We start from the raw sequence: 14,605 nt of genomic DNA on the forward strand, positions 1-14,605 counted from the left end.
GAACATGCCCATTCCACATCAGGTTCGCACAATGAATGTACTTGACCTTTGGTTTAGATCATGGGTGGAGTACACTAATTCTTTCTGAAAATGGATGCAGGTGACCTCCCTTTTGTTTACCTCCATAGACGTCATCATCATAAGAATGTAGTGTTCTCTTTAGGAAGGCCCATAATTCACATAAGTAGTGCTTCCTCTGTCAAAAAATATAAGCCGTGGTTTGGATTGCCAAGGTAAACTACAATGCTTATAACAACGAAATCATAACCATAGGAAAGTACTTTAACTGCCACTTCAAAAGTTTTCCCTAATTGAAGTATCATCGTTTTTTGAAACGGAATTGAAGTATCATCTCGAAAGTCGAAAGTACCTAACTGCCACTTCACCATTTACACGGCAGGGCAGGCAGGTAGCATCAGCCTGCTCATCCATTTTGAGCCACAGGGCTGAGAGCCTGAGAGTTCAGACAAAAGTAGGCAAAGACAGCTGTTCAATATGAATTCAAACAAATCGGAGTTGCTTACATATATTTATCCAAATGGTCCAAGGAGGACAGCTAACGCTTCTCGAAGATAGGCATCCCTCACCAGAAGACCTCCATGGCGTCTCCCCATATATATATAGAAATGGCAGATCCCTACCGCATCTGTCATCATGCCACTCCAATCATTGACTTGATATGAGTGATTAATGAACAAAAAGGGTTAGCACAAAACGAGTCCTTTCCTTCATATCATAAGTATTGTAGGGTCCGCTTGCCCTACTTGACCACGTTAGACAGCCTCGTTTGGTTTCCGTAGCACGAGCAGCGCTACAAAAAAATCTTAAATGCATCTAGTATTAAAGAAAATTTATTTACAAATTTTTTTCACGGATGGGTGTAATTTTTCACCACGAATCTAATTACTATAATTAATGAATGATTGGCTACAGTAATACTACAGTAACTAATCTCTAATCGTGCGGTCAAATGCCTCATTAGATTCGTCTCGCGAAGTAGCGCAGAGGTTGTGGAGTTAGTTTTGTAAACTGTCTTTGTTTAGTACCCCCTAATTATTGGTCAAAATTTGTATTACTTGTGCTAGATCTCAAACCAAATAGTCTTTTTAAATTTGTTTCGCTAGCGCTACTCGCTCTACATAAAGAATCTTGCATGCATTGAGTACTATACAAAGTTTATTTGCAAAACTTTTTCACGGATGGGTATAACTTTTTGCGACGAATCTAATGACGGTAATTAATTGAGGATTGGCTATAGTAATGCTACAGTAACCGACCTCTAATAGTACGGCCGAAGGCTTCATTAAATTCGTCTCGTGAAGTAGCGCAGGAGTTGTGGAGTTAATTTTGTAAACTGTATTTATTTAGTATCCCTAATTATTAGTCAAAGTTTGTGCTACTTATGCTACTGCCCAAACCAAACAGGGCTGAATTCATATAAACAATTTCATTTATGGAACACGCGATATTGGGCATTTATAAAAATCTGCAAAAAAAAAGAACTTCTATCAGTACATTTTCTTAGCAACGGTGTATAATATTGGTGTTCTCCTAGAGAGTTCTATCTTCAAATGAGGCTCCGAACCTACAGTGAATGTGAGCATATTCCGTCGTATGAAAAATGGAATTATGAATGTGGCATATTTGGATTTAGAGTTGTTTATTGAAAGAGATTTACTCCTTTTAAGGTGATTTAGATTTTATTGGAATTTGGTCCATTTATAGCCCATTCAGAGAATTCCAAAACAACATGCAGCTGGTTGGTGTAGTTCCACATTGCTAGTACAAATAAGTGGACACCAATTTAAATATTGGAGTACTTTCCATGTGTTGAACGAAGAAACCAAGAGATGGAGTGTGTAATGCTTTGCTAAACACACACCAACACACGCATGCGTGCGCGTACGTATGTACGTGTATGTTCGTGTGACTTGTGACTTGGGGCGTGCGGTCCTGAATACGCTTTAATGTTTTTTTATGGGCATCATCAAAGAGAAAACGACTCCTTCAGAGCAGCCGCGACTATATTAGTGGATTGAAAATATTCAGGAATAACACTCTCAATTTTTCCTGTCATTTTCCACCTTTTGCTGTGCTGTGTCATTGAGCTGCTGGATCTTGCCAACCCTCTCTTGGCATGCACCGAGGAAGAAGGGTGTGCGGTATCTCCGAACCCTTGCCATCGTGAAGCCTGCACGAGGGACATGTTTTTTATGGGCGTCATCAAAGAGAAAACAGCTCCTTCAAGGCAGCCGCACCTATATTAGTGGACTGAAAATATTCAGAAATAACACTCAATTTTTCCTGCCATTTTCCACCTCTTGCTGTGCTGTGTCATTGAGCTGCTGGATCTCGCCGGCCCTCTCTTGGCGTGCACTGAGTAGAAGGGTGAGCGGTATCTCCGAACTCTTGCCGTCGAGAAACCTGCACGAGGGACGGCAATAAGGTTTCTGGGCAGCGCAACTGCGCGACCGTTCGAGACCGATCGACTGCGTTCTGCACTGCTACAATCTACACTGCATCGTTTTTTTACGAGGACGGAGCGCTGCTTGGTAAGAGTAATTAAATTTAACATGGGCATGTTTCGGTTCGTTTACTCTGGCAGTTTTCAATTCTGTTTGAGATAGCAGTAGCGTTGTTATTTTTATTTTGCCTCAAATTAAAATCTGATATTTTTAAATGCATATTTCCAACAGATCTTGTACTAGTATATGTGCCTGTGCGTTGCAACATAAAAAAAATCTTTCACACCCTTCATCCAACAAATACGACCCAAAACATATGCCATAACCGTTGGATGCCGTTCAGAATCGATCTGCGTGTGTTTTGTTCTTGTTTTGTATTTATTTTGTTTTATTAAAAAGGGGAGAAATTGCAAGTTGCCTTGGCCGTGGACCCAAGCGGGTTTACAGGGCAACCTCGGTTCTCGACCAGATCTGTAGCCAGATGCCATGACGAGAAGATGCTCATCGGATCGGTCCACGGGAGTACGGCACGCTCCAGCCAATCGTAAACGATAAAGCTAACTGCAAAGAAGAAGTGCAGGTACCCAGGAACGTGCACCCAAAAGCTCACTTCACACACCACATGGTCCAGAAGCATGCACTATGCTCTTGTACGGGCTTATTGCTTATTGCCGGAATACTATGCGAGGAAGTAGTGCACGATCCTCTTAGATCTGTGAATGATCCAGTTTGGAAGTCAGAGCTTATCCTGCATGAATACAATCGAAACTATCGAAACTATAAACGTAGATATTATTGCTCTTTATTTAAGTACGGATACATGTGCTAGGATATGCTTATAAATGATTACTAAAATGTAGTCAACATTCATCTCTCGTTTAGATACGGATAGAAAGAGTATTACAAGTTGAGATGATATCTGCCTTCCAAATTTAAAATGCGACTCCCATCTTTTTTTTTCAAAGCAAATGGTAGGAGTTCTGCCTTTCAATTAAGAAGAAATAGAAGTTTTATGTACAAGAAAGGTTAGCCAAACCACATCGGATAACTAAACCATCCAAGTGTCGCAGCGCAACACAACACTGTAGCGAGTTATCGTTGCCGAGCTGGTTTGCAAAGAAACCAGTAACTCCGACTTCCCGAAGCAAACCCCAGACGACCACCACCGGGCAGACTAGCAAAAGACCGAGTTCACATAGACCATTTTTGCTGAGCTCAAACCCAGCGCAAAGAGCAGTTCCGACTTCCTAAAATGAACCAAGGCCCAACCCCTGATGACCACCAAACCACCAGCAACCTCCAAGGATGAAGGACAGTCCGCTCCGTATTATTGTTGCCGAGTTACATCCCCAAATGCAGCAACTCCGACTTCACATCGCAGGATCAGTCCCTGCACACTAAGCGACCGCCGAGAGATGAAGGGCGAACACCGAAGACAACAAACACCAAGGCCATGAAGACTTCCAGGTGCGACACTTTCAAGAAGGGCACGACACTGAAAACGCATTCGTTGCACGTCCAAAAAAGATAGGGTTTTCACCCATGGAGGAAGACGCTAGTGGGGGGGGGGAGCATGCACCGCCAATGGGGAAACAGTGCCCACTAACGTCGCCGTCGTGAAGGCTTCCGCCCACAAGTATCTCCCTTTCCCCTTCCGCACAAATGCCAAGCCTCGATTATCCTCTTGTTTGCCACTATCATCGTCGAAGTCGCGCCGCCCACGACTGCACCTCCAGAGGGGGCATGGACACGCCAGCCGCGCATGGCAGCCGCACAGCTGCGCCGGCAGCCACCCCTCCGGACGAGCAGCACGTGGCACCACAGACGCTGCCCCACTGCTGCCAATTACCTCTCAAATGCCCTGCCCCTCCGCCGCCGCTAGCCCGCCGCGACTCCTATCTTCTTACAGTTGCGTTGCTGCTTGTACAAATAATTAATTTTTGATAATAACCCATCTTATTACATCGTGTCACTCTCTTATCTTCCACGCAATCTTAAAGTTTTTATGATCACTTGTGCCAAACACAACCATATCGGATTAGCTAATACGGAAGCATTGTACACATTGCAAAATAATAGTGATTAGTCGAGCTAGGTAGCTTAACTTACGGTGGAACCCATTCAGACACGAGTCATCGACTAGGTATGAGTGCCTGTATTTTTTAAAATTTATTTTAAAATTTAACCGGTGTGTTTTTCAGTGACAAATGATGTATTCGTCAGCAGCAGGTTGATTTTATCAACCTCAAGATCGGCCGATTGAATGTGCTTATAGGAATAGTGTTACCCATGGATTTATAGAAATGAGTGTGAGTCTGTATTTTGACAACCGTGTCTGTAATGTATTTTAAAAAATAAAATAATGAACATTATCAACATCATTTGAATAAAATAGTGTCTGTAATTTATTTAATCCTAGTACACGCCATCCACCAATCCAACAACAGAAAACAGAGTGCCGTGGCCCGTGGGCTTAAGAAAAGCCCCCACTGGCGTCGGCGGGCGCATCGCGCAGTCGCCTTCAGCTCCCCGCCCCGCGCCCCCGCCTCTCCTCCCGACGGTCAGCGGCTGCAACCACCACGCCTCCCCAATGGAGGCTGGGGAAATCGGCGGCGCCCTCCTCTTCCTCCTCGCCGTCGCGGGGGCCGTCGCGGCCGCCGTCTCCGTCGGCGCGGTCGACTTCAGCCGCCCGCTCGCCGGTACACTCATTGCTCCCTCCCCTTCTCCTCCCCACCTCTCTCGATCGAACGCCGCGCTACAGCTCACGTGATTTGACTTGTCCGCTCCGCTCGCTGGCTGGGTGCTCGCATCTCCTGCTTTGTTTCCGCAGCGGGCGCGCCGCTCGGGTTCCAGCAGGCCGTGTCCTGGCTCATCGGCGTCCTCGACGGCACGTCCTCCGCGGCGGCGGACGTGTACTGGGCGTGGGTGGCTGTGCGGGCCGGGGTGATCGCGCCAGTGCTGCAGGTGGCGGTGTGGGCGTGCATGGTGATGTCCGTGATGCTGGTGGTGGAGGCCGTGTACAACAGCGTGGTCAGCCTCGGCGTCAAGGCCATCGGGTGGCGGCCCGAGTGGAGGTTCAAGTGGGAGCCCCTCGACGGCGCCGACGAGGAGAAGGGGAGAGCCCACTACCCCTTGGTCCTGGTCCAGATACCCATGTACAATGAGCTGGAGGTGAGAAGAGACCAGCACAGAAAAAAGTTGCTAAAAACCGGAAATTATTAACCATTCATCGATTGATTATTCGGCGAATTGTTTCGGCTCTTGTTGCTTTGTGAGATTAAATATTAATTTTGATGTGCTGCGTTTTCTGTGCGTGGGATGGGCGTGTAGGTATACAAGCTGTCAATAGCGGCCGCATGTGAGCTGCAGTGGCCGAAGGACAGGATAATAGTCCAAGTGCTGGACGATTCCACCGATCCGTTCATCAAGGTAACTCGCCTTTACTAGTTCCTTGTTTTTGCACGACTGGAGATTATTCCCATGAGACCTTTTGTTTGGGAGAAGCTATTCATTTAGCTACCATTAGATTAGATCCTATCAGAACAAGTGAGGCATAATTCTGTTGCTGGTAGCAGACACTCAGATTGGAACTGTTGTGGAATGAATACCAAAAGGATGATAAAAGGTTTGACATGAGATTAACTGCCATAGCCTCATAGGAGCATGCTGATTATTTGGGCTAGTATAGTGAAGTGGGTAGCTAGTATCAGTGAACAGATACCTTGTTTGTGCAAAATGCTTTTGTGAGATTAGTTAAATGAAAGCAACTTCAGCATTTGGCGTAAAGGGAACTGGCACTAGGATAAAACCTTTTGCTATCACAAGTCATCATCCAAATAGTAGAAATGATTATTAATTTTGATGAGATAAAGGCAAAATGTGCGGAAGAACACAACTCGAAGGCATTGGCTAGGCTGAGAGTGAGAGCACAGGTGAATAGTCATCTGGACCATTCACTCACATGGCCACAGCAGGATGGACCCAGCTATCTGGGTTTTGCTGTCCATATCTGCTAGCGGTATATGTACTGATAATATTCCCAGGAAAATAACATCACTAGAGATGAGAAACTGTGTGGAATCTAACAATAGCAGCCACTGTGGGTATAAAACTAATAATACCATTTCAATGAACTCTATCAGCAGCACAAAGCTTACCTTTAACACCTTGATTCTTCTGTTACTGTCTTACTGAGACCAGAACACCCTGATGGTATAGCCACATGAGCATAACTATTGCCTCCTGACATTTGATAGCATCACGAGCCCCCTCTCTGGCTCTCTGTCGACTTGTCTTTGTTTATTCAGGCCCATAGATCTGAGGGAACGGTTCAATAATTGGTGGGCATATTCTTTTTTTTAGAATGGATCTCCTTCAGTTCTTGAACTGCTATATTGATGCATATGCAGAACTGCTCTTATAAAAGACTATCTCATCTATTTCCACGAGTAGAAACCAAGATCATGATCCATTTTCATGCAAAAGTCTTGTGATTTTTCATAATGTATCATGTTCATAACGTTATGACCTGTTTAACTGTTTCCATGCAAAAGTCTTGTGATTTTTCATAGCACATCATGTTCATAAAGTGATGCTTGTTTCAAATAAAAATGTTAGCCAATGAATTATATGATGAAAAGAAACAAAAGGTCCCCACCACATCCCTCTCCAGTGACAGTAGTAATATGAATTAATTGATCTATTTGTGTTCATTGAATTGGTTCAGCGAATGGGTTGGTTTAGTGTGATGGAGCACAAGTAATTGGCAAGCACAATTGGTCAACAAATCTTATATAGCATGGATGGCCTCCCTACCAAATAGCAGAAGACCTCTTATGGCCATCAAATTTATTCATAATCCATCCTACAGAGTGGCACCACTACTGCACCCATTAGTGTCTCTTTTTAAATGAACCTATTTGTGTTGACATAGCAGTTAGTCGCAAACCTTTGTCTTACATGTTCAAAAGGCATGCAACCATCTTGCTGTCATTAATGGGTGTAGAACTGTAGATACTCTAGAAGATTACTGGGTCTAAGAAAAAAGATATATGATGGCTGGATTATTTCTTGCTGCAGAATTTGGTGGAGCTTGAATGCGAGAACTGGGCAAACAAAGGTGTCAACATTAAGTATGCCACAAGAACTAGCCGCAAGGGGTTCAAAGCTGGAGCTCTGAAGAAAGGAATGGAATGTGATTACGCAAGGCAAAGTGATTACATAGCCATATTTGATGCTGATTTCCAACCTGAACCAGACTTTCTGCTCCGAACTGTCCCATTCCTTGTGCACAATCCGGAAGTTGCCCTTGTTCAAGCTCGGTGGTCCTTCGGTAAGTTTCCTGTTAGCCCTTGAGTAAACTCTTCCAGCTACCACTTTACCACAAATGCAAAGGATTGGGCTCTGGGAAATACTTCCCAGTTCTCTTGTTAAACTTGCCAGATATGCTCCCACATTTCTGCATATCACCACAATGTAGTACTTTGTCCATTTTCAGATGTCTTTCTTGTGTGAACTGAGAACTGCACAAATAGTTCTACAACTAGCACAAGGAACTTGGAACAGAAAACCTGTCTGCTTTGGCCTTGGAAAACAAATATCTCCTTGCACATTCATGAAATTAAAATATATCTCCCATATGCTCCAATGGTTCATGACGATGCCAACCATAATTTATGCATAGAAATTGTTCAATGATAATGTGACATAAGGAAGAAAACTGCTGGTGTATAAACTTCTGAAGCAATATAACATTTTATTCACTCTGATCGGTCCAATTCTTAATTGACAGAATTTTGCAGTGAATGACACCACAAGCCTGTTGACAAGGGTACAGAAGATGTTTTTCGATTACCACTTCAAAGTTGAACAAGAAGCAGGATCAGCTACATTCTCCTTCTTCAGTTTCAATGGTACACATCTTTAAGATTTCTAAAGAGTACAGCTTCCTTGTTTCTTTTGCATTAATCAAGAAAGAGAATTTGCAGTCCACCATCATAGTACCCAAGTTTGAAAAGGAAAACAACAGAATTTCAATGTCAAAACCATACAATCTTCTAATGGCATGGCGTGTCTATTCTAGGAACTGCTGGAGTGTGGCGTACAGTAGCCATAAAAGAGGCAGGAGGTTGGAAGGACCGCACTACAGTTGAGGACATGGACTTGGCAGTTCGAGCAACCCTAAAGGGCTGGAAATTTGTTTATGTTGGGGATGTCAGAGTGAGTAGATATAATCAATGTACTGTTGTCAAAAGTAAATCTGTTTGATGTGATCATTTGATTATGCAAAAATGTTGTACATATAGGTCAAGAGTGAACTGCCATCCACTTACAAGGCCTACTGTCGGCAGCAATTCCGGTGGTCCAGTGGTGGCGCACACTTATTCCGTAAGATGGCAAAGGATGTTTTGGTAGCCAAGGTAAGCTTATCTGCGCCCATGCTAGCATTTATGCCTTTAGGGGGGGGAATTTAAAATATCAATCCCATTTGTTGTCTGCTAGGATGTATCACTCCTCAAGAAGTCCTATATGCTCTATAGCTTCTTCTTGGTGCGGAGAGTTATAGCGCCAACCGCTGCCTGTATTCTCTACAATATCATACTCCCCGTATCGGTCACAATCCCGGAGTTGTATTTACCAGTCTGGGGTGTCGCCTATATTCCCACGGTGCTTACCATAGTAACAGCCATTAGACATCCAAAGTAAGTTTCTATTTAACTGTGCCATAAGTTCTAAAACTACGTTGCTCATCTGTTCTTTCACCAGAATAAAAGCTAATGTACTTCAATTTGTCTCTGCAGAAATCTTCACATAATGCCATTTTGGATTTTGTTTGAGAGTGTGATGACAGTACGTCGCATGAGAGCTGCACTGACAGGGCTGTTGGAATTAGAAGGTTTCAACCAGTGGGATGTGACCAAGAAGGTGGGGAATGATCTTGAGGACAGTGAAGTTCCTTTGCTTCAGAAAACCCGGAAAAGGTTAAGGGACAGGTACAAGCTCTCAGCTAAGATTTCCTGGATTAGTAAGTTATGCTAGCAGATAGTAAACCTTATACATTATCTGATACTGTGTTTCCCTTGCAGAGTTAATTTCCCCGAGATTGGATTTTCGGTGTTCATCTTCCTATGTGCATCATACAACCTTGCGTTCCATGGGACAACAAGCTACTACATATACCTATATCTCCAGGGATTAGCATTTTTATTGCTAGGGCTCAATTTCACTGGAACTTGTTCCTGCTGCCAATGACAAATGACAATGGCAAAATTGTATGAATCACAGCTTTATAGTCATTTTCTGGGTATGAGTCCATCAGGTTACAATTCAAATGGTTTAGATCGTAGATGCATAGAAAGGTGTTGTTATTCCATGTGGTCACGATGGTTTGACCGGTGCTGTTTTTCCCCATCTAAACTAATGCAGAATGGCTTAATCCAATGACATCTCACAAGTATAAAAAATGGGGACTCCTTCCGTTCCAAATTGTAGGTGTTTTTGGCAAATCTAGATATATAGATTTTGCTATACATCTAGATAAACACTATGTCTAGATACATGGTAAATGTATCTAAATTTACTAAAACGACCTACAATTTGGAATGGAGTACTCATCATGTTCTTTACGCAAGCAGTATTACATGGGATATAGTGATATGCTGTCAAGAAAGCTCAGTTGCAATTGCCTTCATCACACCGATATAGTAATTAATATCCAATGTAGGAAAAATGTTAAAAAATATATGTGAATCGCACATCATCACGATTCACGAGTGAGACAACAGCATCATTCGAGCTCAGAAGAATAATATCACCTCTGAAAAAATTGATTAAATACACACAGGATGATAGTGGCACTGAAGTTGGGAATATATGCAGTTTATGGGCTGCCACAAAATGACTAACCTATGCATTCTTGGTTATATATCAGAAGGAGCATTTCATTGAAATGCAACCCTCGAACCCTTTTGACAGGGCATCCTCAACATTACAAGGCGAGTTCTGAAGACAGCCCCTTGGGTTGTGCAAATTTGTATCCTCACGGTAGTCTGAGGAACTATCAGAGAAATGGGTACCTTTGTGGGATTCCCCCACTCCATAACTAGTGCCATGACTTTCCTTAAGTCGCTTTATTGGTGTAAGATGGACAGAGCGTGTAAAACTATCTGAAAGCTCTACATCCTCCTCATTGGACCTAAAGTGAGGAGGACATTTCCTCTTTGATCCAGGTAGAAGATCCAGTCCTGTAATACCAGATTCAGAACGGAGTGACAATGTGAATCCGGCTAAAATAACTACTAGTACACATAATATTACATCAAAATAATACCTTTAAATGTACTGGAAATGGTACATTGTGATTCCATAGCACTGCTGCAGTCGGTGGAGTGATAAATTCTGCATTTTACAAGTAGGGACACAGTCAGTGCACAACTAGGACAACATTATTCACTCATACAATAGACGACTACCTTGACATTATTACGGAGTAGGATATATCCACTAAGATACTTATACATCTCAACAAATACTTATGGCATCGTATACTTTCATTATCAATTTAAGTATTACTAACTTCGATAGCATAGAAATTTTATAATATTTTATGTTCACACATCAGGAATAAAGTCAATAAACTGAACTGCAACAGAACACAAGCATATTGCAGCAGCAAACCTGTGCATTTGCTCCACGAAATCATCAATCAGAACAGGCCATGCACCTGATAAATAGACAGGCAACAGGAAATGAGAAATTGTCTTGATCATTGTGGAGTTAGTCTATGAAGGTAGCTGCAGATATAGAATTGAAAATCAAAGAGCAAGTCATATAGAAATAATTTGTACCTCGCGGGTCATAACCTTCCAGGTCTTCATTTACAAACCTGCTGAAAGCTAGCAACTGCTGCCAGGTATCCTCAGATATGTTGTGACGTTGGTACTTCTGAAAAAGAAATTTCATAGTTTCAGCTAAGAGAAATGCAACAAAGTATAGTGTTGTTGTATATCAAAACAAGTAAATAAATTATAGAGCAAGCTAAACATTCTCATGTGAAGTATATACCAACAAATCACAGGAACTGGGGGTCAGACTCATGCTTTACCAGTTTCTTGGAGTAATGGTTTACTGAGGATTCAAGGTTTGAACTGTAGCAAAACCGTACTCCCTCTATTCCAATTTATAGGTCGTTTTGTTTTTTTCTATGTATCTAGAAAAGCCAAACAACCTATAATTTCAAACAGAGGGAGTACTATACTACTTCACCTTTCCAATATTTATTCGCAATGCAAGATGCATGCTAACATAAAGAACTGCACATTTTGTAACAAATGCTAACTAAACTATGAATCTTGCCACACAAATTTAGGTTTTACAAGAACATAAGTATTAGCCAGAATAGAACAACTGGAAAAACATCTGATATTTACCATGTTCATCAATATTCTAACATACCGGCGGGCTACAGTAGCCTGCCCAGTACTGTAGCGGCGGCTACTGTAGCCCGCCGGCCATACGTCTGCCCGCGACATATCTCATCATGTATCAAACCATACAAGTTTACATCAGAAGCTAGTCCAACACTTGATCTGAAGTGGGCTAATAAAGTTCACTGGACCAAAGTGAAGTATTATCTTCATGCATATATGACAGTCTTAGTAAAGAACTTGTTGGTACAGTGGGAACTATGTGGCATATTACTGAAATACACGACAGACAATCATTAAAAAAAACAAATATCAGAACCACACATGTTTGAGGTGAATTATGAAAAATTTGTACCATGGCCGTGCAGACAAAGTTCTATACCTCAACAAAATTACACCATCGATCAAGCAACCGGAACCTTCCATTTAGAACAATCTTCCATGCTGCTACAGCTCTCTGAATGGCTATACTAAAAAAAAAGGGGGCATTCCGGATTAGTCTTCTATGGGTATAAGTATACCAGTAGTGTCCACATATATCCTTGAGAGTGAAGGATCTTACTGATACTCTTTTGCCCCTTTTCACGACAGATGAAGAAGACGAAGTCGTAGAAGCAACTGAATAGGCATGTATCCTCCTAAAAGAGAAAACTCTCAATTAACATAAGGTAGTGAAGAAGGCTCCCAATAAACATAAAGTAGTACAGACCTACAAAAATTCTTAACCTTGGAAAGCAATCAAAGCATCACTCACCAAATCAATAAATGGCATCAGATTTGGGACATCTGCAAATATTGCATCTCTGCACGAATCAACCACATGAAAGGTTAACATTGGATGAAGTAAAATAGAACCGAACATGATACAGGAAAAGAATAATACATTATCATGGTATGGGAGGTTGTGCAGGTTTATGTGACCTGTGCTGGTTAAGGATGCGCAAGTTTATCTTGCCCAGGATATACGAGCCACAAGCAATGGAAAGCGCCATCGAACGTGATACAAGCATGTTTGTTTTTATTTGAAATGATTACTTTCAAATAAAAACATTTAAACGTGGACGTGCTAGTAATATTAGCACAGGAAAATAAGCTTCAAAATATTATATATTTATAGCAAGTTAGCAACAGAGAGACATGTACAAACAACTATATCTATTGTTCAATTAACATTTCAATCTTAGTCAAAGTACACCACTACCAGATGATATATAGAAAGTAATAATGGTTGAACAAGGTTTCATCTTTCAACTGTGTGCATATAGGAAAGAAGGGAAAAAGCATGTGTTGTCATATAAAATTTCATTTCATCATGGCACAGAAGACGAAGTTTCTGTTTTTAAAGAGAAAAGTACATGGCCAACAGATATGCTCAAGACTGCTAACCTCATTCCTTTGATTCCATCTATAGCTTGTGAAAGTTCAACCAATCCTTGTCTTGCCTTCACATTTGTACCTCCTGACACAATACCTAGCAAAACAAATGCCAAAAGAACCAAGCAGTTGATATAGTGCCCCGATGAACACAATATAGCTAACAATTTCAACACAAGAACAATTCACAGCATATGAAACTTTGTCTTAATCCTGGACAAAAATTTATGCAATATGGACGAAGCTTAGCTAACTCCTGAGAAAAGTTTGCCTACCCTAGGTACCAAAGAAGGACGATATGATCAAAATGCACAAGATTGTTGAACATAACCTCGAAATATAAATTGTGGCAAAGAACAGCCTACCATTTTCAACAAATCGTTTCTCCAGAATCTACCTTGCTACCAATACGCACACGATTAAGTGCTTAAGCACTTCTTGGAACACCCAGGAAGGCAAGAACCACTAAGGATGACCTATTTTTCGTCAACAAGTCAGATAATTGACAAGGAATAACCTAAGATCACCTCTTTAGTACAAAAAAACATCCGTTTCGCATAATTCGCAACTTAAACACCACCAGGTTCGTCGAAATTCGCAGAAAGAAAGAAAAGGCCGCCCAAAGAATAAAAAAACGCTAACCACTAAACCCACCGGCTAAACACGCAGGTGGCTACCGAATGGAACCCACCGGAACCCTATACCCACGATTCGACCTAAGCACCCGCGATAAAAGCAAATTCGACGGCGGGGAGCTCACCGTAGTACTTGGCGAAGGCCTCGGCGGCGGCCGGGCACGCGGCCGCCGCGGCCACGAAGCCTTCGGATCCCATCGGCCAGGCCGCGGATCCGAGCCCGGGGACCCTAGGCCCCGAGCCTCGCCGCCGACGGGGCAACAACCACCAGTCCACCACCTCCCTCCCCCGATCTCCGGTGCGAGCCGACACGAACGCGAGTGCGAGAAGCAAGAGGTGGGAGAGGGAGATGAGAGGGAAAGAGGCGTCGAGTTCAGGTGGGGCCCAGAGTGTCAGGCATGTGCGGGTGTGAACGGCGTCATACGACGCCGTGACGGTTCCTAGATATGGCGGATGATTCATCTGGGGCGTTGTTGGGATTAAACACGGGGTCGTGAGCTGGGTCCAAACATCAGTATATATCTATCTAATCCAGCTGAAAAATCCTTTGACTTGTGTTGTGTCGCTGTCACTGGGATTAAACACAGCACTGGAACATTGCGCGGCAACGCCGCGCAAAAATATGCCCTCCAGTTCAGGTTTATTATAAGAAATTAAACTGCAAAAAATCCGGGGGTATTTTCGTAAAATTGGTAGACTGCGGGGG

The 14,605-nt window shown here is 42.6% G+C and overlaps 2 protein-coding genes across 2 annotated transcripts; one reads left to right on the forward strand and one right to left on the reverse strand.

The window, feature by feature from the left end:
* Positions 1-4,915: 4,915 nt before the first annotated feature.
* On the forward strand, positions 4,916-9,810 carry LOC120661917 (probable glucomannan 4-beta-mannosyltransferase 7). Its single transcript, XM_039940929.1, has 10 exons — positions 4,916-5,164; positions 5,296-5,636; positions 5,796-5,894; positions 7,545-7,797; positions 8,267-8,377; positions 8,548-8,684; positions 8,771-8,884; positions 8,967-9,166; positions 9,266-9,457; positions 9,551-9,810. Exons 1-10 carry the CDS (start codon positions 5,056-5,058, stop codon positions 9,714-9,716), a joined length of 1,722 nt encoding a protein of 573 aa, XP_039796863.1. The 5' UTR covers positions 4,916-5,055; the 3' UTR covers positions 9,717-9,810.
* A 311-nt stretch (positions 9,811-10,121) lies between these two features.
* LOC120661918 lies at positions 10,122-14,323 on the reverse strand. Its single transcript, XM_039940930.1, has 9 exons — positions 14,025-14,323; positions 13,277-13,361; positions 12,645-12,693; positions 12,453-12,528; positions 12,273-12,355; positions 11,312-11,408; positions 11,142-11,187; positions 10,795-10,862; positions 10,122-10,708 (listed from the first exon to the last, which is right to left on the reverse strand). The coding sequence occupies exons 1-9, from the start codon at positions 14,095-14,097 to the stop codon at positions 10,392-10,394; spliced, it is 894 nt and encodes a 297-aa protein (XP_039796864.1). The 5' UTR covers positions 14,098-14,323; the 3' UTR covers positions 10,122-10,391.
* Positions 14,324-14,605: the final 282 nt, after the last annotated feature.

This window comes from Panicum virgatum, chromosome 2N (assembly GCF_016808335.1).
Source record: "Panicum virgatum strain AP13 chromosome 2N, P.virgatum_v5, whole genome shotgun sequence".
Lineage (NCBI taxonomy): Eukaryota > Viridiplantae > Streptophyta > Magnoliopsida > Poales > Poaceae > Panicum > Panicum virgatum.

Coding starts and splice junctions, on each gene's coding strand:
- LOC120661918 (XM_039940930.1), bottom strand. CDS start 14,097: ATGGGATCCGAAGGCTTCGTGGCCGCGGCGGCCGCGTGCCCGGCCGCC. Junction 12,694..13,276: donor GATGGAATCAAAGGAATGAG/GTTAGCAGTCTT, acceptor TGATTCGTGCAG/AGATGCAATATTTGCAGATG. Junction 10,863..11,141: donor TTCGTGGAGCAAATGCACAG/GTTTGCTGCTGC, acceptor TGTAAAATGCAG/AATTTATCACTCCACCGACT.
- LOC120661917 (XM_039940929.1), top strand. CDS start 5,056: ATGGAGGCTGGGGAAATCGGCGGCGCCCTCCTCTTCCTCCTCGCCGTC. Junction 7,798..8,266: donor TCAAGCTCGGTGGTCCTTCG/GTAAGTTTCCTG, acceptor AGAATTTTGCAG/TGAATGACACCACAAGCCTG. Junction 8,378..8,547: donor CTCCTTCTTCAGTTTCAATG/GTACACATCTTT, acceptor TGTCTATTCTAG/GAACTGCTGGAGTGTGGCGT.